This window comes from Saccostrea cucullata, unplaced genomic scaffold, assembly GCF_032062105.1.
Source record: "Saccostrea cucullata isolate Sc308-1 unplaced genomic scaffold, CSIRO_AGI_Scuc_v1 ctg71, whole genome shotgun sequence".
Classification (NCBI taxonomy): Eukaryota; Metazoa; Mollusca; class Bivalvia; order Ostreida; family Ostreidae; genus Saccostrea; species Saccostrea cuccullata.
In genome coordinates, this window is record NW_026936410.1 from 631,777 (window position 1) to 657,915 (window position 26,139).

Consider the following 26,139-nt stretch of genomic DNA (forward strand, 5'->3'; position numbering starts at 1 on the left):
CCAACAATCTATTGGAATTCCCATGGGTACCAATTGCGCCCCGTTATTAGCAAACCTATTTTTGTATTCATATGAAGCAGACTTTGTCCAAAATCTGGTACGTGAAAAGAAGAAAACACTTGCTGTAGCCTGTGACCAGGTCTTCCAACAATTTAGTGGAAGAACTGCGAACGCTAGTATTGTTCTCCCGCCTACCTCCAAGTCAATTTTCAAAAGTTTTAATGTTTTTTAAGATAATTTTATGGATTTTCATAAAACATTACTTATTTAGGAAAACAGATCTAGAGAGAGATAAATTCTAAAAATTTGGTAAAAGTTGTGTTTTTACTATAGACACAAAAATTCATTTTTACAGGTAATGTGGACTGTTATTTCACAAATTCATACCAAAGCTTTTTGTGTTTCACGGGGGAAACATGTCTTTATTGACAAAAAAACGACAAAAATGTTCATTTTCCACCAATTTCAAAGCGATTTACAACTGAAACATAATTTACTATTTAGTGCTGGTATTAAGACAATTCATCAATTACCATTGAACTGTTCTTTGTATTAAACAAAGATTTTATGGCAAAATTGTCATTTGTATTGAATTATATGGGTGCAAAATGTAGGCGGGAATCGAGAGCTAGCGTGCGTTTTTCTTTCAGGGGTACTAATCTATTGCGCCCCGTTATTAGCAGACCTATTCATATGATGCAGAATTTCTGCAAAATCACCTGCGTGAAAAGAAGAAAACACCTACTGTGGCCTTCAATTCGACATTTAGATGTAACTAAACATTTAGATATATCGATGACGTATTGTCAATTAACAATGGTAATTTCCATTCTTATGTCGATACGATATATCCTGGTGAGCTTGAGATAAAAGATACCACAGAGTCTGACACATCTGTTTCATATTTGGATATTTTACTTGAAAAAGACGATATTGGTTATCTAACAACCAAGCTCTATAATAAACGTGATGACTTTAACGTTTCTATCGTCAACTTCCCTTACCTATGCAGCAATATACCTTCATCACCTGCATACAGAGTTTATGTGTCTCAGTTGATTCTATACGCAAGAGAATGCTCTTCGTATGAACAATTTCTACAAAGAGGTAAATTATTGACAAACAAGTTGATGAAACAAGAATTTCAGCAGGCGTGTTTAAAGTAATCATTTCGTAAGTTCTATGGTCGATACAATGACCTTGTCAGCAAATAGAATTTATGAATGACGTTTTTCATACTAATTGTTAGTCCATTATTTATACACTGAATTGACGACGACAGATTTTTCCCATTATGATGACAAGGAGCACCAGTCGGCAGGGGATGCTTACTCCTCCATGGCACCTGATCCCACCTCTGATGTTTTGGAGGTCCGTGCTAGCTCTGCTCCTATTTTGTATTGTGTAAAATGGACTTTTGATCTTGAATACTGTACGTTAACTCCATGTTTCATTTTAGAAAAATGTTCGAGAGGGACTAATAACAACAATCCATCGATCTTCAAAGGAAATAAGAATTTTAACTTTAAAAAAAATCTATTATGTATATTGGTTACATTATTTGAAATGTCTCATAAATTATAACAAAATATTTACAACAATTATCAGGCATTCCATTACATGATTTTATATGTTTCTATTCTTGCTTCAAGTATAATGATGGGAGAATTGCATTTTCCCTTAATGATCTGAAAAAGAACAGAGAGAAAAATTATTACAAAGGAAACATTTTGTAAACTGAATTTCTTTGAAAAAATTCGTATGTCCATATATGATGACATATAGCAATTTAAAGTATTAAAGTTTACCTAGTGACGTCATCGTTTGTCCCATACTTTCCACGGCCTCCAGTTGCCTTCAATATATTCTGTCAAAAGCAGTAAGTATGATATCAATATCAACAAGATGTGTTTGTGAAACACTGATGCCCCCGTATGAGAGCTTTTGGTACATGCTGAAGTTTCTAAAACGCAAACTTCAGTGTATCTCAAGGTCAAAATTGTTGGTATCAAGAGAAAGGTCTTTTCAGACACACCTGTGAAATATGAAAGCCCTAATACTACAATTGTAACTTTTTAAAAGTAATGGTCAGGGTTGAAGTTAAAGTGGGTCAAACTCTAAGGCTAAGCTCAAAAATATTTTACCCATTGAAAAGTGTTATCATAATAAATAATCCTGTGAAGTTTGAATTAAGCCCTAGCACCAAATGTTCAAAAGTAATGGATAATTTTATAGGTTGATATTTTTTGTAAAACTCTGTCAAAAGGTTAATTTTCGTGGTACCCAATGAAAGGTCCTGTCACATGGAATACACCTGTGAAATATGAAGGCGACAGTCCCACCTAATCAAAACTTATGGGCAAGTTTAAAGCCGGTTTTTGCAGACAGATAGATGGACGAACAAAGCAAGGACTTTATACACCCGAATCTTCGATTACGGAGGCATTATAAAACGATTATAAAGATTTTCTCTAAAATAAAATTCATTTTCATTTATACAAAGGATAAGATAAATGAAACGAATTTTAATGACAAGACTTTATCTAAATGAAACGAATTTTAGGGACAAGATTTTGATCCCTTGTTTGTGTTGTATCAACAAAGGATCTACAATTTCATATCATTTGTGTTGTATCAACATATGATCTACAAGTTCACGTGTAGGGGTACAAAAATCGCTTGAAGATCACAAAATATATCAATATTGGGTTTCCTTATTTTTTTCGCAAAGCAAATTATTATCAATTTGTAGCACAGAATACACAGAGCACAAGCTTGCCTACATGTATCTTAAGAAATGTTATGTTTTATGCACGAATCTCTGACAGGTACACGTAAATCAACCCTAACAAATATTTACAATAGTTTATCACATTTTATCTTAGTTAACAATAGTAAAAATTGTTAATCACTATGGAACTTTACTCAAGAATTTTATAGCGTAAAATTTCTTACTCGATAACAGTGATGTGCAAGTCTGAAATAATGTACCAACTTACAAGTGTCATATAACCCTAAAAGAGGTGGAAAAGTTGGCCAGTACGTGTAACATAACTTGTCATTTATTTGTAGAGAGAGAGAGAGAAAGATTTATTTGTAGAGAGAGAGAGAAAGAATGAATTACAGAGCACATCTTAAATGAGACTGGTTTACCTTTCAACTTCTCTCTGTCTTGGTCCACTCGCCGAGATCGGTAAGTTTTCCTGAGAAAGGTAAATAATTCATGTTTATATTCCTTTAAAGAATATTCCCAGCTAGTAGGATAAATGTAATGTATTCTAAATTTTACATAAATTTATCCTAAAACTACACGCGCTTTTTTTTAAATTTATATATTTTAGGGAACATTTCAATCAGTCCTTTATGAATTATTTTTCCATTTACATGTTTGTAGTCACGTATATTTAAATTTAAATCTTGGGGGAGGAGGGGTGCTGTTATGTCTATTATGATCAAACAATAAGGTGGGTCGGGAGAAGGCAAACCGTTTTTTAAAAGACGGCTTAACCCTGATACAAATATCATTCTTAGACTTGTATATACATACTGATATTTCTTGAATTGGAATCCGTAACGTATGCACATGTAAGTAATTAACCCGATCGTAAGAGCAAGGACAATCATGGCCGCCGTGAACCACGCGATATTCCGCGGATCCTCGAAGAACGTCTGAGCCCTGTCCGTGGTGGTGGTTGTAGTGGTAGTGGTAGATGGTATTATGATGGTAATGGAGGCGGTGTCCGATAAGAGGCCACCGTCACGTGCCGTTGCAGTTATAGTGTAAGCTGAGCCAGAAGAAAGTGACGTAATAGCTGCTTTAACGTATAATGACCCAGTACTGGTAACTCCAAAATAATCACCGCCTAGAGTCAGTTGATTCAATTCGTATGTAATTGTTCCTGAAATTAAAAACTATTAGAATTTCAAAAAAATACATATATCTACTTCATCAAGGAATTTTTCTAACTTTGCGTTTTTCAGCTTGATTATGAAGATTCCAATAATTTTTAAAAAGTACAAGTATGTGCAGTAAGACTCTGATCTCAGACGCTATTATCAATGACTTTGGGGAAAGTCTTTAACCACAAAGATAGAATGCTAATAACCGAATGAAGTGGAACTAAGATCTCCGTCTGTGGCTGCTATAGAGCCTAACGTCGTCCCCACTGCCACCGTGTTTGTGGTTGTAAAGGTGTATGCAGACTGGCCAAACGAAGGCGTATTGTCATTGATGTTGTTCACAGTAATGGCAAGAGTGGCTGTATCCGTCAAAGATCCGTCACTGACCGTGATTGGACAAGTAATGGTACCAGATTTTCCCGCTTCGTCCATATCGTAAGCAGACGTGAAGCTGGCAGCCCCTGTGCTGGAGTCGATACTTATTTCTGTGCATGTTGTGCTATATGATAAAGTTGATGAAGTATCCGGATCGATGGCCTGAAAATTGGGATTACCAATGGAGGCTCCTGCCTAGGTAATTTAAAAAGAAATGTACTCAATGTTTATTCATATCATCAATTTCAGATTGACATACAATGTATTATATAAAGAAATGTCTACAACATTACCCCAGCCTCGTTCGTAACGAGAGTGTACGAATCTTTAGGAAACACTGGAGCCTCGTTTTGATCTATAATGCTGACGGTGAGGGTTGTCGTGTCGGATGCTGCCGCTGCGTCTCTGACGATGACTGTGATTAGAACTGTTCGTTCTGCTACAGATAACGTCTCATAATTTATAGAACTTGCAGTCTTCACTATACCACCTATATTTCAGAAGAAAAGTAAAGAAGGTTAGATTTACAATCATATATCGGTTTTGTATGCTGCAAATAAGAAAGAGAAACTTACTGACAGGATATTAATAGTATAATATTCAACATTTTATAAATGTACAGAACATGTACATGTACTGTAATGACAAATTACAATTTAAGTTAAATTTGGGATGGAAAAGCTGCTTTTTAATAAAAATAGACATATTCAAGGCATTGCCGTACTTGTTGACTCGATGGTGAAGTAGGTTCCTCCGGAGGCGGGACTGTAGGTAGCAGAGTAGGTCAGTACTCCTCCATTCACGTCAGTGGTAGTGTATTGTCGTACAGTGGTTCCCACCACAGAGTTCTCAGTCACGGATACAGGGGTTGTCAGTTTGTTAGTAATGGTGGGAGGCGAATTAACATCTGTCAGACGGATAAATAGAGATTAGGGCATTCAGATTACAGGTAGCAACATTGTCTTTGTTTGTAAGGCTCATTATATAAATTGTATTTTAGAAGAACTTTGATTTAATTCTACAAGTGGTAATCCAACTAATATTCATAGTTCACTTTCTAAGGAAGAGGTTCTTCAAAATCACATGTCAGTTCACAGGTACTTATGTACAGGACCCCCCCCTAATATTCAATCCCGGGGCTTATTGGACTTTTTTTCACAAATTATATTTAGTACACATATTCATCATGTCTACAACATGAAAACATAAATATATAAATATAACTTGGCACAAAAGTAGACTACACTAAGATACATAATTCTGTGTATCGGTTTTTGATTTCGATGAACGGTGTTGCCGTGGTAAATAAAAATAGAAATTTCTGTGAAATTCTTTCAAAATGCTACTCCTCCTACAGTTTTTGTCTGATTTCAATATAACTTGGCACACAAGTAGACTACACTAAGATACACAATTCTGTGTATCGGTTTTTGATTTCGATGAACGGTGTTGCCGTGGTTACTAAAAATAGAAATTTCTGTGAAATTCTTTCAAAATGCTACTCCAAATACAATTTTAGTTTGATTATAATATAAATGTGGCATGCAAGTAGACTGCACTAAGAACATAAAGAGACTTAATCAAGGATCATTATTCTATTTATTGCTGTTGAAAAGTTTCAATTTCCAACTGCTGAAGTACTTTTCTCTTCCTTTGCTATAAGTACAAACCAGTAGAGCTTCAGTCTCGACAGAGACTTCTGGTTAGATTTAGTTACAACAATCAGAATGAAAAACTTCCGTAGGAGGAGAAAATGAATAAAAAAAAAATTTGGACAAATTATTGATTGACATTTGAACATTCATTTTTGCTTCTTTTTATGCTATCCTAACAGACTCTTTGCCACTGGACACATAATAGTTACAAATAGGAAAATATAACATTAATTTGTTTATTTGATATAAATTTTGTGATGATCAAAATATATTTTAAAAAATCAATTCTTTTAAACTCTTTCAATATATCTTCATTTTTAAAATATGTGTTAGGTGAATGTGTAGACATTGTTCTAAAATATATTTGGTACCTAAAATTATAATTACTATCATAAGAAAGACAGGGAAATTGGGGAGTAGGGCGAACATTTTTTTCAATTACGTGTAAAAATAATTTTTTTGGCTGCATGCTACATGCCAGTATATATTTGTATATACTTGCTTTTTAATAGTTAATTTTTTTAATTTCTTAGGCTATTGAATATTGTTTATTTCTTCCTCAAATGGACTTAACTTCTCCCATAGTTTTATTCATTACATCTGATGCATAAGCGACCCTTTTCTGAAGAATGATGCTTAGACTCTTAGCTATAACAGACACCTAAACAATGTTGCTGGCAATAGCTACTGCGGGCAGTTTTAAACTAGTGGCAGGAAAATATAATTTACAGACAGATACTTTTGAATACGAATACATCTCACCAGCATATCATTGTGCAACAAAGTCGTCAGCATTTTATTTGTCCTCTGAACGGCTGAAATATTTTAAATGGTACTCCTATTGATAAATTTTTACACTAAACCAAGCTATGGTGCTGCTATGGGCAGGTGTCACAACAGTATTAATTTCTACTATAATATATTCTTACCAAAAATGCGCAAGTTTGAGTAGATGTAACTAATTCAAAACAAACTTCTGAGAAGTTTCCTTTTCAGATCTTGTAAAACCATTCTTTATAAAGATTTTAGTACCAAAAAATACATAGCCATCCAGCAAAGCACGCAATTTTATTTCGGCAAAGGAAAAGATGTTCAAGGAAATGCATCACTATATAAAAAAAAAGAGCCCCACCCTAACAGAAGTCGAGCAGATGCTTGAAAATCTAGTCCAGGGCCTAATCACTCCCCACTCTTGACAGTATACAGAAAAATCAGCACGCCCTAAATTTTAATAAATCTGATCAATACAGGAAGTTTACATGTTATTTTTCATCTCATAAAAAAAATTCAGCTCCAGTCTCGTATCAAAATGCCCGAATCGGAAGGGAAGATTCCGGGATTATTTTGCGTCAGCCATGATTTGACGTGAACCAAAGTGTAATACTGTTATAACACCTATGAACTTTGCAGATCTAACTTTATTTACCCGTCATGTTCATCTTAAACCGGAACTTCGACTTCGTAAATTTGAAATCTCGATCCCTACTCAAATTTGACATCGGAAAGAAAAAAATCCTTTTTTTCCTGAAAATTCTAAACCTTGAGCGGCGGGTTTGTCAACCTGATAATGAAAAAAATGCTGGCCTTAAATATGTTATTTGATCATGGGCATATTAAGCAGGAGGAAAGGAAAAGATGTTCAAAGAATTCATGCATTTCACTATATAATCAAAAGAGCCCCACCCTAACAAAAGAACCCCTGATCCAGGGGCCCTGAAATTCTCAGAAGAGGCAGCCTTATTCAACATAACTATGTACTTGGTTAGTTTGTTTAATGCTTAGGAGAAGAGAAGAAGATTTTTAAAGAATTAATGTATTTTCACTATAAAATCAATAGAGCCCCACCCTAACACCAGAACCCCTGACCACAGGGGGCATGACATTCACAATTTTGGAAGAGGCATCCTTATTCAACATAACCGTGTACTTGGTTAGTTTATTTAATACCAAGGAGCAGACAAGAAGATTTTCCAAGAAACAATGCAATTTCACTATATAATCAATAGAGCCCCGCCCTAACAACAGAACCCCTGACCCTTTGGGCCATGAAATTCACAATTTTGGAATTTAAGAGGCAGCCTTATTCAACATAACTTTGTACTTGGTTAGTTTATCTAATGCACAGGAGCAGAGAAGAAGATTTTCAAAGAATTTATGCAATTTCACTATGTAATCAATAGAGCCCCAAACCTAGCACTAGAACCCCTGACCCAGGGGCCATGAATTTTACAATTTTGGTAGAGACAGCCTTATTCAACATAACTATGTACTTTGTTAGTTTTTCTAATGCCCCGGAGCAGAGAAGAAGATTTTCAAAGAATTTATGCAATTTCAATAGATAATCAATAGAGCCCCACCCTAGCACAAGAACCCCTGATCCTTGGGCCATGAATTTCACATTTTTTGGCAGAGGACACAATGCTGATTACAGTTTAACTGCTTGATGTCTAGGAGTAAAAAGGAAGATTTTTAAGAAATATTTAATTTTAGTGGTTTTGGTTCCACCCCTTAGGCCCCAGGGGTGCAGTGACCATGAAAATAACAATTTTTGTTCTCCTTCACCCAAAAATGCTTTGTGTCAAATTTGGTTGAAATTGGTTGAGTGGTTACAGAGAAGAAGCTGAAAATTTCAAATGTTAACGCACGACCGACGACGCACGACGACGGACGAAAACGGATAGCAATAATCTATAACATTTTGATTATTGTCCAACCATTTGCACCGTGAATTTTACATTGAAGTCTATTTGGAACGCATGTTGATAATTGTGAAAAGAAATTAAACGCACCCAATAAAACGGTCTCGTTTGATATACACTTTCGTTCCACTCTGTACACTATTGACTTCGATAGAAGCCACGAATCAACAAACGAGGTAATTTTTATTTTTTCTTGAAGTATTTTTTTACGAGATCCTCAAAATAGATTTCAATAGTGAAACCCTGTGAATAACTACGCTCCCTGTAAATGAGTGCATTGTACATGTAAAAGAGATTAACTGCATTACAGTTTGTTTTCACTGCAATTACTTCCATGTTATACAGAGTTAAGCAAAAGTAAATATCATATTGGTTGGACTCTGTGTATAAATTTCCGCGGGATTGTTTTTACGGGATTTTGAATGTCATGCTTTACTTGAATTCTAAATTCTGAACACGATACAGGTGTGATTTTGAATTATAGGATAAATTTTATTGGTTTCGGCGTAAAAGAGACAGTTAAGCCAAAATAAAAATGTCATTGTTTTACATAATCAAATAATCGTGGAAGGGCTCCTTGAAATGGTTAATAACAGAAAAATATCACAATATTTACCATCCAGATTAAATGAACCACATTTTATTTTAATTTTGAGCAACTCTGTAGACAGGTGAGAATATCCGCTAAATCGTACTATTGCAGAGGCCTTGTCAGTTAACCTTTATTTACAATTTACGTTTAATTGATATTTAAGTTAAAGTAAATTAAAATAATGACGTTTAAATTTTTTCCAGAAAAAGTTAACCCTCATGTCGCATTCCGCAGCTCGTTCCGTTCATTTGTGGTTTGATTTACCACAGAACGTAAAATGTGTTTGTAACGAAGTCTGTGTCACTGAATCTCAAAAGGGAACGTATTTCTGTGTCATCGGATTTAGTCGAGGATACAGCGGCATACAGGAGCTTTATGACGGAAAGAAAATGGCAATTTTTTCTGTCTGGGACAGCCAAACGAATACCGACCCTTCTGAGGATAAAAGAGTCCAGGTTATTCATAGCGGAGAAGGGGTTGAGGTTTCTCGATTTGGTAATGAAGGAACGGGTGGTAAAACCATGATGCCTTACAAATGGGCAGTCGGCGAGCCGGTACAATTCAAACTGGAGGCCGAAAACCTTGATGGAGTTTGGACAGCATATTCTTGCTACCTTAAAAACAGTTGTTTACCAGATTGGTTTCACATGGCAACAATGAAAACGATCACAAATGGCGAATTGATAAAGGGAGTGTACTCTTTTGTTGAAGACTTCCGGCGAGATGGCGCCAGTCATTGTGAAATCCGTTCTGCAAAGTTTGGGGACTGCTGCTGTATGCAGGATGATTTTCACAAACTATGTAACCGTGCACAATTTACTGCAGATAGTTCTACACCGCTAAATATTAATGCTGGGTTAATTGACAATAAATTTTATTTAGTTACTGGTGGTGGAACTGAAAACACGAGCACGCCACTCAATGGTTTTATTACCAAATCTGATGACACGAAGTGAAGAAATACGACACAAAGCTAGCAGTGGTACTGGTATTTTATGAATTATTACTTAGGTGGTTTTTCAGCTGGGTATAGGGATGAGGGAAACTTAAATATATATATTTATATATACCGCAATGAATAAAGTTGAAAAATAAAATAAATCATGTTTGTGGTTGTCCTTAGTAAATGGTATATTTAAATTTTAGAAGACTTACTCGTGATGGAGACTGATAGAACTTTTGGTCCGACCTTTGATCTGCTGTCGTTAACATAAACATTGATGTCATATCCGCCAACATGTGTTCCCTCCAGAGAAGCTGTTGTCAAAATGGCGCCCGCTGTTGATAAGACAATCATTAGTTAATGAATAGCACGCGCATTATACTTCAAGTTACTATTATTAACATTGATGATGAGCACAAATTTGTCATTTGGGGACACTGCAAGGCCTGAATGATTCGCAGATTCTAACACTTGAAAAGAAAACTATATCTCTGCTTTTGTACTTTGGCTATCAGTGCTATAAAACTTACAGGCAAATACTTCGAAGGGGCATCCGGTTGGGTCACACACGATTTCAAAATACAGCTGATCACCCTCGGCATCTGTTGCCGTAATGGTAAAAATGGTAACGCCACTTCCGGTGGTGGTACTATCGACACTGGTAGAAGCTGTAATGATAATAATTATTTAACAACAATTAATATCTCTGGGTAAAACCTTACGGTAAATGTTATTTCCTTAAAATTTAGAAGGAAACATAACGCTTTTTGTATTTTAATTTCAGTTGTTTGACATAGTTTCGACTACTAGTAAATAGAACAGAGAGGTTATTTTGCATGAGATCTTTATTTCACACGTCTTTATATATATCGATCAGATATTAAGCTTGGTAACATTTTAAAAATAAAAATACATCTTATATATTCAGTGGAGGATCTTAGGATCAATAAATGGTGGTAACATATGTGTGATACAAAGATATTTTCATGTTGATAAACATGTATTTTGGATGTAAGAAAAAGGTAACTAAGAAGTTGGACAATCATTTGATTATTCATACATCAATACTTCTCTTCCTTTTTTTTCCTTTACACAGGAGAAGTTTTTGAAGTGATCTTCTGGGGAAAATGCTACTGTATAACCTTTATCTGAAGATATATGTTTATAGTAAATACCTGAAATTTGTCCTTAAGAACAATTTCAACAATTAAGGTATAAGCTCCTTCCTATGATGTCAAAGGTTTTTGCAAAAATTATTTTTAATTAAAATTCACACCTAGTTGTATATATAACAGAAAATATGTTCAGGAAAACATGTTTTTCAACGGGTTTAATGAAAAATATTAAGTAAACGTGCTAATATCTTATCGGTTTTAATCATTTATTCAATCATTTAAAAGGTTACTTGGGTAATATTTCTTCTTCATTTAGACATTTTCTTTTTTGTACTCTTATTGACAAATGTAAATTTGCTCTTCCAGATAAAACAATTAAAACATAATTATATCAATTGTTTTAGACTTTTTATCATCTGCAATACGTATTTGAGTAAATTTTAATGATATTGTTTAATAAGAAAGTACTCTTTTAATGTTGGCATATACATTGTACTTCAGTTTATTTGTGTCTTACATCTTAAAATTATATGGCACCTTATTCATTTCTTGCGATTTATTTAAGAAATAAAGTCCGCGTTTTCGTGAATGTTGCAGAATAACCTCCGAGGTCGAGAAATGTTGTTTGAAAGATAAAAGCCGAGGCGTTAGCCGAGAGAGGAGGTTATTCTGCATCATTCACGACAACAAGGACTTTATTTCTATTCTACCATGTATAACTACAATCTATAGAGAAACGAATTAGGTCACCATGTCTCGATTACGCTGTTTCATTTAACACCAGAGGTAAAATTTGTTTGCTTACCTGTGTATAGAATGCAGACGATTTGAGCTTTCGTTACATTAAAAATAGCCTTTTAAAATTACAAATTTGTTCGTAATATGTACTGATCAGTTAAAATGAATATACAATAACAAAATCATGTTCCTGTTTTACTGCTAAAATCACGTTGTTTAATGTGTAGGGAGGTCCGTGGAATAGCCCCGCTTAGCTATAAAAACCGACATTCATCAGCAACTTGATGCAATTTACAGTGTTTATACTGCAAAAGACGACACATCGATGCGGTCTAAACAAGTATTTTATTCTACAGCCAAATATGCATTTGAATTGTTCAGATTTGATACGTGTTTCTGATCTGATAATTTTTTGATGACGTTCATGATTTATTGGAGAATAATGTCCGCCGGTTTCCTTTGATGTTTTCAATAATCGTGGTAGAATACAAGTTAATTTCAACTTCAGTCAGTGAAAATAAATGCAGTTTATTTACTTTGAACAATTTAATTTACGAGAGCAGAAAGACTTAAAACATGCAAGACCTTTCCAAACAGGATCGATTTATTTCCATAGCCCGATTTTTAAAATCTTTCTTTTAAATTCAAAACAATTGTAACATAAATGTAAATATATATCTGAATCTTATGAAAACAGACGAGCATCATCATTTAAGGACGCCTTACCGGGGACATTGGTGATGGAGGGTGGCGAGTTTTGGGTGATATGGACCTCCAGATTCTTCGAGTCGGTGCCACCTGAGGGTGACCCCGTGCAGGTTACCGTGATGGTGTAGCTGCTGGGGTAGGAGAGACCCGCCGGGTTAGCAACGACATACACACCATAATTAGCTAAAAAGAATAAAACAATCAGAAATGAACTTCTTTTCAGATTTAGCGACTCATTACCCCCCTCCCCCATTATTTCGTTCAATTTGATCCCAAATGGGATCGAACTTCATCATAATGATTTATGTGATAAGAATAGACTGTTATGTCTTTATGTCATTAACCATGCCAAAACATCAAAAGAAATGTTATGAAACTAAAGTCATAACACACTATTTAAAAGTTCGCCTAAGATATTCAATTATACGATGTAATATCAAGATGCGGCCATCTTTCAATTTTTTTTTATTTTACAAGAAACAAATATTTTGAAACAGAATCTACCCACCAACCGATCCATTTTCAAAAAAAATCTGTTTCGGGAGGGAGCAAACAATCATAATTTGAAAGATAGCACAAGATTATTATTACTAAGTATTTTTAAAAGGAGAACCGATCCTCTAAGGAAGTTAAAGATGTATGTCAAGCATAAATAAAATTGTGATCCTTTTCTGACTTGAGCAGCAGGGGCCTGTTTTACAAATGAACTTACGACTAAGACCAAAAATTTCAGATCATTGTTAAATTTTGCAAAATTAATAATTCTCTTTGAAATTGTTTTTGTAAAAATATCTTACCACATTCCTTTTAAAAAGCTAAAAATAATTTTCGATTGTTAATTAAAACGTTATATGAAAAATTAAATTTGGTCCTAAGTCGTAAGTCCTTTTGTAAAACGGCCCCTAGGGCTTTATTTCATTTATGCTCTCATAATCTAAGATTGGTGGGTATATAGTTTTTTCCCTGTGTGTCCCTCTGTCTGTCTGTTTGTCAGCAAAAACATGTAACCTTGTAAACTCATTACTTTTGTGGGGTTAGGTGGGGTATGGCTTTTGTATTTGACAGTCATCAGTGTTTCACAAATACATCTTTCTTCTAATTTAATAGGTACTTAGGTATTTTCTCGTATTTGTCTCATCATTGAATTTTATGTTGTGATAATCAATATTTACCCTTCCTTTTTTCATATTATGATCGGACAAAATCATTTCTGAATTTAAAAAAAATATATAACGCCTCATACCCCAAACTATTTTTTTTTTCAATTTCATACTCATTCTTTAGCTGTTGATGAAAATCATTGCTAGGAATATTTTTAAAATAATTGTAAAATTTAGAGCAGAGGGTTATTTGCCTTAAAGTCGGGGTTGACATCCAGAAACATAAGCCCGAAAGAGCAGTCTTTTTACTTCTAACATAATCATAAGAATTGTTTACAGTGAAGTTCTCATTTTTAATTATAATGTACACAAACACTTAAAGCAATATGAGCTGCATATTTGAAAATTTTATTTTGCTGTTAAAATGTGTTATTATGATAAATTTTATGTAACTTAAGCCTTTATGATCAATTTGACTTGAATAAAGCAGAAGAAATACTTCTTTATGCAATCTAATATACAGTTTTATATAAGAAAGCATTATTGTACAGGACGACAATAATGCAATTTTGATGCAAACAAGGCTTATAAATAGTTTTTCCGTCGCAAATATGAACAACAGAAGTTTGTTAACGTAATTTTTTTGTCATTGAAGTTGTTATTTACAATTTTGCAACAAAATATTTTTACATCAAAGTTGCAGCTTATATTGCTTTAAAAGTAATTAAAAATTGATTTTATATCGTATGACTACTTTTGCTTCGATTCTGCTCTCTGTATTGTTAATATATACTCACTTGAGCCGGTCACAATTTTCATAAAGAAATTTGTCACCGTGTTCATACTGCAGGTAACGGTGTCCCCCGCGGTGACCCCGGTGTAAGACACGGTGTGGAGTAGAGTCTCCGCCGTGGTGTCCTCGCGAAGGTCGACGGCTGTCGGTAAGTTGCTGATTGTTAATGCTTCAAATGAAAGAGTTTTAAATTACTGGATAAATAAAACAAACGTAGTTGGATATGAGTAAAGGGGGGGGTGTTAATTCATTCAAAATATTTTACTAAATATGCATGTATGCGATAATCTCTGAAGACAGTACTATGTTTATAAATAAATAACATAAAATTATACTTTTATTATATACGATTAGAAGATGATAGTTATTATTTGTACAAACATTTTATGTAAAGATTGGTTAAAATACTAAATATGTACTGCCCACATATATTTAAACTTGTCTAGAATGTATCTTTGAAAGACAAGATTTTCACCTTCATACTACCAGATGTAATGTTTGTTATGTAAAACATGTGTTCTAAAACTCAGACACGAACTTTCAGAAAGTATAGGTCAAATAGTATAAACCTAGGAAATGTTTTTAAAATTGATTATAATTAAATTTAAAAGTTTGGACGCAAACAACTAGCAATTATTCACACAAAGTAAAAAAACAGGTATATTTTCGAAAGGAAACATCTTGAAGATTTATTTAGTATTTGTTTTTATAACAACTATATAATAATTATATAGAACCCCTTATTCAGTTATTATACCATAGTTTCAATCAGCACTCAACTGTATTCATAAAAAATTGGAAAGAAAGGAATTGACGAAGTAAAGCAGTTTGTCTCATAAAATGTTTAGTTACATGTATAATTGCCTTTGTGCTTCACTTGATTAAACATCATATTAATAAACAACAATGGATTTGTAATTTTCTGTATTAATTAACGCGCGATTTCATTGTTGATCATGACAAAATCAAACAACTTTTTTTCTTAATTAATTAAAATGGATTTTGTATTGAATATTAACTTACCATTGGTGATATGTATGACACAGAAAATTACTATCAGAATAAATTTACACTTGAAAAAAATTATCTTCCTGGCCATTTCAGTTGTTGAAATTTAGAATCAAAATAAATCATCAAAATGTTTTAAACACATATAAATGCGTAATAGCTGATCATATTCGATCGATTTTAATTGAAAAGATCCTTACTCGATTTCTATAAGTTTTTGTCAAAAGGCAAATAACATATTTAAAAGGAATTCAGAAGCAATGAATACAGCTGAAATCTTACGGTTCAGAGCAGTTGAAACGAGCCCGAGGTTTGTCAACCTTTCCTCACCTGATTGTTAGAGCATTCAATAGCACGGTATACATGTATGTATTATTCTCCGTCAATCATTTTAAAATGCGGTTAAAGATGAGTATATCTTATACATGTCGGTAAAAGGATCAAAATTGTGATTTACGGGGAGAGAAATTATTGTTAAATACCTTAATTTTAAATTAAAGAAGATGAGAATGATCAGGTCTATATTTTCTACACTCTAGTTTGTTCTAACATTTCTGAAAACCAGGGCTGCCACAGCAATTAAAGGGACTTGGGAAGGGTCGAATGAAATTTGGAAATTGTACACTTTTTGTGGAATGTGTGGAAATTTGACATTTTGTAAGAAATATATATATTTATCGCATATTACCAATGCGAGTAAAAAAAAGACCACTCTTCCCTCAATCGATCCGTGCAAATTCGGGTTGACATCCCCCTAATCTTTTTGTATAGGTTATTTAAGCAATGTTAAAATGTACCGACCCCTGTGGAAAGGATCCCTCATTTTGATCTTTGAAATACAGTGTACACCCTATATAGATTTGAAGTGATTAAAATGTGATAAGCAGTGCACAATGTGATAAGATATTCGCTCTATAATTATAAATGAAATTAAATGACTTTGCACCTTGTTTAAATACTGCATTGACATCGCCTGACACCCTAATTTAAAAATAAACACGTGATGTTTATGCAGATATACACGTACATGTATATCGAATTCTTGATGCATCTTGAAATAAAAGCGATACGTGCAAGAACGCCTGAGGTCGCGAGGGAGACAAGCCACCCCCCTCCTCACAATATAACCCCAACTCATTTAACACCTATATTTCAAGAAATTATCACGTACTTTGTTAATCATGCAGTTTAACCTATTATTGAAATTTAAAACTATTTCGTAAACATAGTGAAAACAAAGGGGTTTGTAACCCTTACTGAAGTTATTGCTCCTCGTTAACTCTATGACAATATTCTGCTTTACGCGTTACAAATTAATTTTATTTCGAGGATTGGAGTTGTTTAGTATGAGAAATTTTGTTAAGGCGTTATACATTATAGTAGCATGTCAAGGTTTCGTTTTCGTGGGTTTTATTGTTTTTGTTATTGTTTTTGTATTCTTTTTCCCCTTTTCTTTTGCATCATATTGATAAGTCCATCATGAAAATAATAGTGTTGGTATATTACTCGCGGATCGTCTAGTGTTTTATAGCATACGTGGATTTCGAGAGACTGTAATCCCTGTACTGAAACTTTATGTTGGATTTTCTTTTTTTCTAAGTTACAAGCTGCAGAACTGTAGCGTTATGGTTATGTACATGTATATAAGTCTAAAGTATTTGACCATAACGCTACAGATCCGTAATGCATAAAATGTGCAATTTACGGCACAGGATTATTTTGGGGGGGGGGGCACTGTTTGGTAGAAATTCTCCACTTTCTAACATTAATAAATTGGGAAATCACCCACCTTTTACCCCCCAATTCCAGACACGTTCTTAAACCAATTTGTACATTTTATACATATCTCTTCGAATGGGGGCATATTTTTTTTTAAAGCATCTGGAGAACAGCAAATATATATTTATTTATATATTGATATGGAGGCATCCTTAAGTAGTTTAAAATTCAAGCCCCCCCCCCCTCCGTAAACTTTTCAATACTGAACTGATTGGTGCATTTTTAGCTCTACTGGACAGAGAGCTTATGCGATAGTTATATATCCGTCTTCCGTCCATCTGTCTGTCAGCAATTTTTCAAAATGCTACTCCTCCTACAGTTTTGTCTGATATCAATTTTACTTGGCACATAAGTAGACTACACTAAGATACCTAATTTTCTGTATCGGTTTTCGATGAACGGTGTTGCTGTGGTTACTAAAAATAGAAATCTCTGTGAAATACTTTCAAAATGCTACTCCTCCTACAGTTTTTTACAGTACTTCGCACACAAGTAGACTAAATTAAACATATGGAAATAACGAACAATACCCCAGATCAAAAGTTCATGAAACAATATAAAATAGGAGCAGAGCAAACTCGGACCTCCAAAATATTAGAGGTTGGATCAGGTACCATGGAGGAGTGAGCATCCCCTGCCGTCCGGTCACTCCCGCCGTGTGTTCATTGTTATAATCGGGAAGTTACGGGAAAAACCCGTCGTCACTTCCTTGTATAAATAATGGACTAACAATTAGTATGAAAAAACGTCTGTCAGCATTTGACTCAATGATATCTAATCAACTGAGATATGTAAACTCCGTATACAGGTGATGAAGGTATATTGCTGCATAAGTAAGGGAAATAGACGGTAGAAAAGTTCAAGTCATCACGTTTATCATAGAGCTTGGTTGTTAGATTACCACTAACGTCTTTTTCAACGAAAATATTTAAATATTAAACAGATGTTTCAGACTCTGTGGTATCTTTTATCTCAAGCTCACCAGGATATATCGTACCGACATCAGAATGGAAATTACCGTTGTTAATTGGAAGTACGTCGTCGATTTATCTAAATGTCGAGTTGAAGGCCACAACAAGTGTTTTATTCTTTTCACACATAAGGTTTTGCACAAATTGTGCTTCATATGAATACAAAAATAGGTCTGCTAGTAACGGGGCGCAATTGGTACCCAATGGAATTCCAATAGATTGTTGGAAGACCTGGTCTCCAAACACCACTTAGATATTGTCAATCAGAAAATCAAGCATCTTTTTGATGTCGACTTTAGAGTACATAATTCTGTGTATCGGTTTTTGATTTCGATGACTGTTGTTGCCGTGGTTTCTAAAGACAAATTTCTGTGAAATACTTTCAAAATGCTACTCCTCTTACAGTTTTCATTCGATTTCAATATAACTTGGCACACAATTAGACAACACCAAGATACATTTTTTTCCCGGTTTTTGATTTTAATGGACGGTGCTGCCCTGGTTACTAAAAATAGAAATGTCTGTGTAATATTTTCAAAATGCTACTCCTCCTACAGTTTTCATCTGATTTCAATATAATTTAGCTACACAATTAGACTACGCAAAGATACATAATTCTGTTTATCGGTTTTTGATTTCGATGACGGGTGTTGCCATGGTTACTAAACAATAGAAAATTACGTGAAATACTTTAAAAAATGCTACTCCAAATACAGTTTTAGTCTGATTAAAATATTTACATGCATGTAGACTACACTGATATACATAATTGTCTTATTTGTTTTTTGATGAATGATGTTGACGTGGTAATTAAAATTGAAAATTCTGTAAAAATTAAAAGCTACTCTTACAGTTGTTGTCTTATTGCAGTGTTGCCACAAAAAGAATTAATCAAGGATCATTATTTTATTTATTGCTGTTGAAAAGTTTCATGTCCCAACTGCTTCTTTTCTCTTTCTTTTTTGTACAAACCAGTAGATCTACAGTCTCAAACAGAGACTTTTGGATCCTAGCTGATATGCTAAGGCGAGCGATGTGGTCCATCGTTCTCTTGTTATCATAATGTAATTTACATTGACTCTTTCTTTTTATTCTCAAAATTATAAAATTGTTATACAATACAAATTTTATGAGAGATGCAGGGTACAAGATTTCTTTTTGTCTACTGTAGATCACCTTATTTTCGCGACACCTTATTCTCGCGAGATAGTCATTGACTCTTTATTAGCGAGACATAATTTTCACGAATTGTGGATATTCCTCTATGTAAGATTTCGGAATACTATTACACGCGAGAATGAAATTTTCGCGAGCTCGCTGTTTCGCGTAATTACGCGAAAATAAAGTTCTCGCGAATAAAAAGTGATTAACAGTATTAAGATTGATTCAATTTTTTAAGGTAACTTTTGGTATGTTTATAAAAAATGATTTTCCTCTCATTGCAAGCTGAAAGAATCGTCATACATGTTATACTGGTATTCATAATCAATATATTATAATTTTTTTTTCTATCAGACTGCTCGCAGAGATGTATTTTCGTACATGCATAAAAGCAAGTATAAACAATTTTTACTCGATAAACTCGCTAGATAAACGTAATTTTAATTATCTTGCGTTGCAATGAGCTTTTCCTGGTCGTCTTCATTTCCAAAAAAACTGCTGATCACTTGTTTACTAAGATTGTTGAGTAAAACGAACTTCATTCGAAACTACAGGTTGGAATATTTACTCAGGTAGTAATTTTGAAAATTCAAAGTATACCATTGTGCACGTGACTCAATAATTCAAACAGTAGTTTCATAATGTTCGTGTAATAGGAAATAACAGGAGAAAATTAAATACCACAATGTCTGATTGAATAATTAAAGATCATTACTGAGTTTTCACTTATTTTCAACAATACATGTATATGACATGCGCAATGTTTCTGACTCCGTGGATATTTTCAAGAAACAAAGGTTCCAGACAGCCAATTAAAATGAGACCTTTACTTGAATATATAATATATAAACAAATATGACAACAGATCAGCAAACATGCAAGATGAACAAGAATAGGTAGGTTTGATCTCTCTTAACTATGTAAAAGATTTTAAATTACTTTCAAAATTATCTTCATAGGAAAATACACTGAATTGGTAGTAATTGCTATACATGAATTTACACACTTTGAATAATGTTCAATTTCCAAACTACTCTGAAAAATTGCCTTCTATATTGGTGGTGATATTCAAAGCACTTAAAAAACAAACTTGAAATCACGGGATAAAGAAAAATTTTTAAAAAAACTGTGATATATTTTCTTTTTACAAAGAATCTTGGTAAACGCATTGTAATATATACTCAAAATAGCAAAAAAGCTTACAATTATATGAGATTTATCTCCTTTGCAGGACCGTTTCAATAGAAAACTTCGTATTTTATGACTACAAGAACATGTCGGTTATTTTACAACGTCTATTTGATTACACAGAAAACAATAACGCATCGTCTTCTGTACTGGAAAATATTAACAACAAGTTACAGGAGATGTTAGCTTTAGCGGAAAATCCTGGTTTTAATGACGTAGTCTTGAACAACTGGGTTCAGAAATTGCAACATAACCTTAAAGTATACATTCCTCCCTTTTTATTACTGTTGGGGATAATAGGAAATATTCTTACCATTATCATTTTGAGATACAGACGCACTAAGAGAAATACTGTAAATGTATATTTGTCCGTGCTTGCTATGGCAGACACGGGTGTTTTGATTTTCGGACTGTTGTCTACTTGGATTTACGAAGTGAGTGGAGTAGATGTATTTCGAAGTGTAGATGTGCTTTGTAGAACCTGGAATTTTTTGGCTTACGTCTTCAGTATGTTTTCTGTTTGGTTGATCGTAATCATAACCGCTGAACGATTTATCGTCGTTTGTCGTCCTCTTTTAGCACAGCAACTATGCAACCAGAAAAAGGCACATCTACTTATAATGTGCTTTCTTAGTTTCAGCATCAGTTTCAACGGTCATTTACTGTTAACAACTGGAATAGTTGACATGAATGGAGTAACCCAGTGCGATGCTTTGGAAAGATATCGACATTTCCTTACAAATGTTTGGCCATGCATGGACGCCATTGTTAACTATGTTTTGCCTCTTTTCGTTATATCATTGCTCAATGCAGTCATCATTATTAAAGTCGCCACAGCATCAAGAAGGAGGCGATCAATGCAGAGCACACGGTTCGAGGGCAACAGTAATTCACACAAGAATGTAAAATTGACAATTATGCTACTTACTGTATCCGTGACATTTTGCATATCTACCTCTCCTATGGCCATTTTAATGATGACAGGCGTTTTATTTAAAGAAAATGCCACCCCTTCTAGACTGACAACTCTTTTACTAGCAAGAACAATCTGTGAGTTGCTCATGTACCTTAATCATTCTATCAATTTTATACTATATTGTCTTAGTGGTCGAAATTTTACTACAGCATTAAAAGAAATGTTTTGTAGATCTGCATATAACTCAAGAACCTCCTTTAGGAAAAACTCTAACATGATTGTAACATTAAGAGAAACAAGTTGTTAGAACAATATTTTTATCAATAAAATGCAAGTTTCTGTTGTCTTTTGTTCGATAAGTTTCCATCTCTTCTCGACATGTCCAGCAGGTCTATAGTTGTAAGGCGAATAAGAACATGAACACGTTGAAGAAATAAGTTTCGGATGTTCGATATATAGGCTCTGTAGAGCCTTCATGTGTAAAAAAAAAAAAAAAAAAAAAAAAAAAAGATTGGAAGAAATAGTCGTTTATATATATCAGAAAACTGTTTATTGACATCATGTAGTAATTAATCAAAGACGATACCGTGTAAGATCAATGTCCATCCTGATGCCAAAGGCTCTGAGAATTGTTAAATAGTCCGATCCCTTCACATTGTAGACAGGAAAGATACCCAAAACTTTCGACATTACATCCATAGGGGAAGGCTGTCCCTAGTTTTTTTTCTAATTCAGAATTCTTCTCGTTGTCTACAGAAAATTGTACTCATCATTAGCGATGATACTAACTTCCATCGATAAAATAGAATGATCAGGCAATTTAAAGATGAGTGAATTTGAAATCTATGCCCCGATATCCTTATGTATAATTTGCAGTTCCGATTTCCCCAAGTTTTGGTAAAGAAGCACTGTCCAGTAAGATACATGTAAGTAGTAAAAGAAAAGTTAGTAATCAAACCATCAAAGGTTTTACAGATTTTATATAACATATTTATAGAAAAGCCATGGGATTTGAAGGGTAATTTTCAAGTATTTCTTTGTTAGACATCTTACATTTTTTCAATATTTTGTATGAACTACTGATTTTAAACCAAAACTGGAAATCAAGACTGCATAGATGACATGTGTTTAAAATTCCTGAGGATTATTCACGCGTCTGTTTGTACCTTTTCGACAAACAGTGTACAATTCATTAATGGATAAATTAATCTCGGGGACGAAGTGTCTACTAGCAGGGATACGTTTTCGTTGGTTAAAGTAATGCATGTATATGGAGATAAAAAAACAATTTTTAATCTCATACTAGCAGGGATACGTTTTCGTTGGTTAAAGTAATGCATGTATATGGAGATAAATAACAATTTTTAATCTCATGCTAGCAGGAATACGTTTTCGTTGGTTAAAGTAATGCATGTACGAAAGCCTACAAGGGTCAAATTAGAAAATGAAGAAAAAAAATTAAGTCGTAATAACGACTTTTTATCTCGTTATTACGACTTTTTATCTCGTAATAACGACTTTCTTAAGTCGTAATAACGACTTTTTATCTCGTAATAACGACTTTCTTAAGTCGTAATAACGACTTTTTATCTCGTAATAACGACTTTCTTAAGTCGTAATAACGACTTATTATCTCGTTATTACGACATTTTATCTCGTTATTATGACTTTCATTAGTCGTAATAACGACTTTTTATCTCGTAATAACGACTTTTTATCTCGTAATAACGACTTTCTTAAGTCGTAATAACGACTTTTTATCTCGTTATTACGACTTTCTTAAGTCGTAATAACGACTTTTTATCTCGTTATTACGACTTTCTTAAGTCGTAATAACGACTTTTTATCTCGTTATTACGACTTTTTATCTCGTAATAACGACTTTCTTAAGTCGTAATAACGACTTTTTATCTCGTTATTACGACTTTCTTAAGTTGTAATAACGACTTTTTATCTCGTAATAACGACTTTCTTAAGTCGTAATAACGACTTTTTATCTCGTTATTACGACTTTTTATCTCGTTATTACGACTTTCTTAAGTCGTAATAACGACTTTTTATCTCGTTATTACGACTTTTTTTAGTAAGATAATTTTCGAGGAATGTAAAAGTACATTTGAACAACAATTTAAACCCCTTTTTTGCAAAGAAATACATAATGTAGTCTACATAGGCATTGATAATTGGGGCTTACTGAGTAGCCCCCAAACATTTTTTGTTGGTTTAGCCCCCCCCCCCCTTCAGTTTGCTTTCGACACGCGCTTATGTATCATATATAATATTTTAAAATGATTTCTGCGATGTGCAACACTGATGTCTTCAATTTAGCGGCATAATGATTTAGATTATAAGTGTGTAAACAAAACAAGTCCAAATATTGTCAATAATTACAGATTATAATAAATATAAATAAATTAATTGTCAAACTCTGGCGCAACTGTTTTGACAATTTTATAACTAAACAATCATCGCGTTTTCTGCTACACGACACCGTTATACCGGGCACGTTTCCGTTTTATCTCCTAGAAGGATCAAGTTAAAAAAATGTTTCAAATGGAAAAAAAAGTCGTTATTACGACTTAAGAAAGTCGTAATAACGAGAAAAAAAGTCGTAATTACGACTTAAGAAACTCGTAATAACGAGATAAAAAGTCGTTATTACGACTTAAGAAAGTCGTTATTACGAGATAAAAAGTCGTTATAACGAGATAAAAAGTCGTTATTACGACTTAGGAAAGTCGTTATTACGACTTAAGAAAGTCGTTATTACGAGATAAAAAGTCGTTATTACGACCTAAGAAAGTCGTTATTACGAGATAAAAAGTCGTTATTACGACTTAAGAAAGTTGTAATAACAAGAAAAAAAGTCGTTATTACGAGATAAAAAGTCGTAATAACGAGATAAAAAGTCGTTATTACGACTTAAGAAAGTCGTAATAACGAGATAATAAGTCGTTATTACGACTTAAGAAAGTCGTTATTACGAGATAAAAAGTCGTTATTACGACTTAATTTTTTTTTCTTCATTTTCTAATTTGACCCTTGTAGGCTTTCGTATGCATGTATATGGAGATAAATAACAATTTTTAATCTCATACTAGCAGGGATACGTTTTCGTTGGTTAAAGTAATGCATGTATATGGAGATAAATAACAATTTTTAATCTCATCAGTCCATTTAAACAATAAAAATCAGAAGCAGAGCGAACACGGACCTCTGAAATATCGATATCAGAGTTAGGATCAGGTGCAATCGAGGACTGAGCATCCTTTGCTGACCGGTCAAAACCGTCCCGTGGGCTCCATATCATGATAAAAAGAAAAACCGATAAAATCTGTAGAAAATTTTAAAAGTACGTAGATAATGGCTAAAAAAAGCAATCCATGAAAAAATTCAGTAAGTATTCGACTTTATTATAGATTGTATTTTCTTAAAAGGTCTTAGCGACCAAAGAACTTGTGATATGGTGACTTGAAATGAGATTTTTGAATTTCTTGTTTCATCAACTTGTTTGTTAATAGCTTGTCTCGTTTTAGAAATTTAGAAAGAAAGGGGAGTTGATAACCTATTAAGTTTATGATAAAAAGAATTTTACAATACGGGTTACAATCGTGCCCATTGTGGTGATATGACGAGAGTGTTGAGCGACTATCCCCTGCTTGAGTAATCATACTTAAGAGATTACTTCATGAAATCGCATATCTCCCTTGCAGACTTATTGAGGACCCTCTTTTCATCAATAAAGTTTTGGTTTTTTTTTGGACATCGAGAAAAATATTTTGAATATGAATAAAAGTCATTAAGTGTAAATATTGAGCTTTTCGACTTAATTTCCAACGTGGCATTTATCCCGAGGAAAAAATGTTCAAACACACCACAGTATCAGTGAACAGGAATTATCGTTGCTTATTTCCATGAAGAAAATACATGTAAATAATTATGTTCTTTTAATTTATCTTGGTCTTTTAAAAGTTTTGAATTGATTACAAATTTAGTAATATACTTTGGGAAATCCAATGGACTTTCCGACATATTATTAGGTAACATTTTCTATATACTAATTTGCATGTGTATAGTTTACATCGTTCGAGCAATAAAGTTTCATTTTCATTTGAGACACGCACTAATCTTACCAATACACTACACAACGAGTCTAATTATTTCTACCCTAGGGATTTTGATAATTTACGTTAATTATTTTTTACTCTTATATTTATTATTTTAAGATGAAAAAATCTAATTTTCATCATTCCGATTTCTTAGGGGGCCATCTCAAAAGTTGTCATTTTACTATTGGACCCTGTGGAAATTAGTTGGAAAAGCGCCAAATTATCACCTTTTCCACATATTTTTTTACTTCTGCCCTTGAGATTTCTTTTTCAGTCAAGTCGATGAAAGTTCATGTAAAACGACAACAAAGTGGGAAAATTTTAAAAAGTTGACCATCTAGGTTGGTCTAGGAATTAATTATAAAGTTTATTTTTTTAATGCCCATTCC

General features: G+C 33.6%; 2 protein-coding genes across 2 annotated transcripts; one reads left to right on the forward strand and one right to left on the reverse strand.

Annotated features, from left to right (window-relative positions):
- Nucleotides 1–1,517: 1,517 nt before the first annotated feature.
- LOC134245539 (protocadherin Fat 3-like) lies at nt 1,518–15,871 on the reverse strand. Its single transcript, XM_062727820.1, has 12 exons — nt 15,642–15,871; nt 14,623–14,787; nt 12,744–12,908; nt 10,695–10,832; nt 10,377–10,499; nt 5,000–5,182; nt 4,569–4,765; nt 4,107–4,470; nt 3,548–3,899; nt 3,154–3,203; nt 1,809–1,867; nt 1,518–1,688 (listed from the first exon to the last, which is right to left on the reverse strand). Exons 1-11 carry the CDS (start codon nt 15,715–15,717, stop codon nt 1,818–1,820), a joined length of 1,863 nt encoding a protein of 620 aa, XP_062583804.1. The 5' UTR covers nt 15,718–15,871; the 3' UTR covers nt 1,518–1,688; nt 1,809–1,817.
- LOC134245526 (uncharacterized) lies at nt 8,774–10,286 on the forward strand. Its single transcript, XM_062727807.1, has 2 exons — nt 8,774–8,805; nt 9,425–10,286. The coding sequence occupies exon 2, from the start codon at nt 9,440–9,442 to the stop codon at nt 10,175–10,177; it is 738 nt and encodes a 245-aa protein (XP_062583791.1). The 5' UTR covers nt 8,774–8,805; nt 9,425–9,439; the 3' UTR covers nt 10,178–10,286.
- Nucleotides 15,872–26,139: the final 10,268 nt, after the last annotated feature.

Coding starts and splice junctions, on each gene's coding strand:
- LOC134245539 (XM_062727820.1), bottom strand. CDS start 15,717: ATGGCCAGGAAGATAATTTTTTTCAAGTGTAAATTTATTCTGATAGTA. Junction 4,766..4,999: donor CTTCACCATCGAGTCAACAA/GTACGGCAATGC, acceptor TCTGAAATATAG/GTGGTATAGTGAAGACTGCA. Junction 3,204..3,547: donor TTCCAATTCAAGAAATATCA/GTATGTATATAC, acceptor TACCTTTCTCAG/GAAAACTTACCGATCTCGGC.
- LOC134245526 (XM_062727807.1), top strand. CDS start 9,440: ATGTCGCATTCCGCAGCTCGTTCCGTTCATTTGTGGTTTGATTTACCA.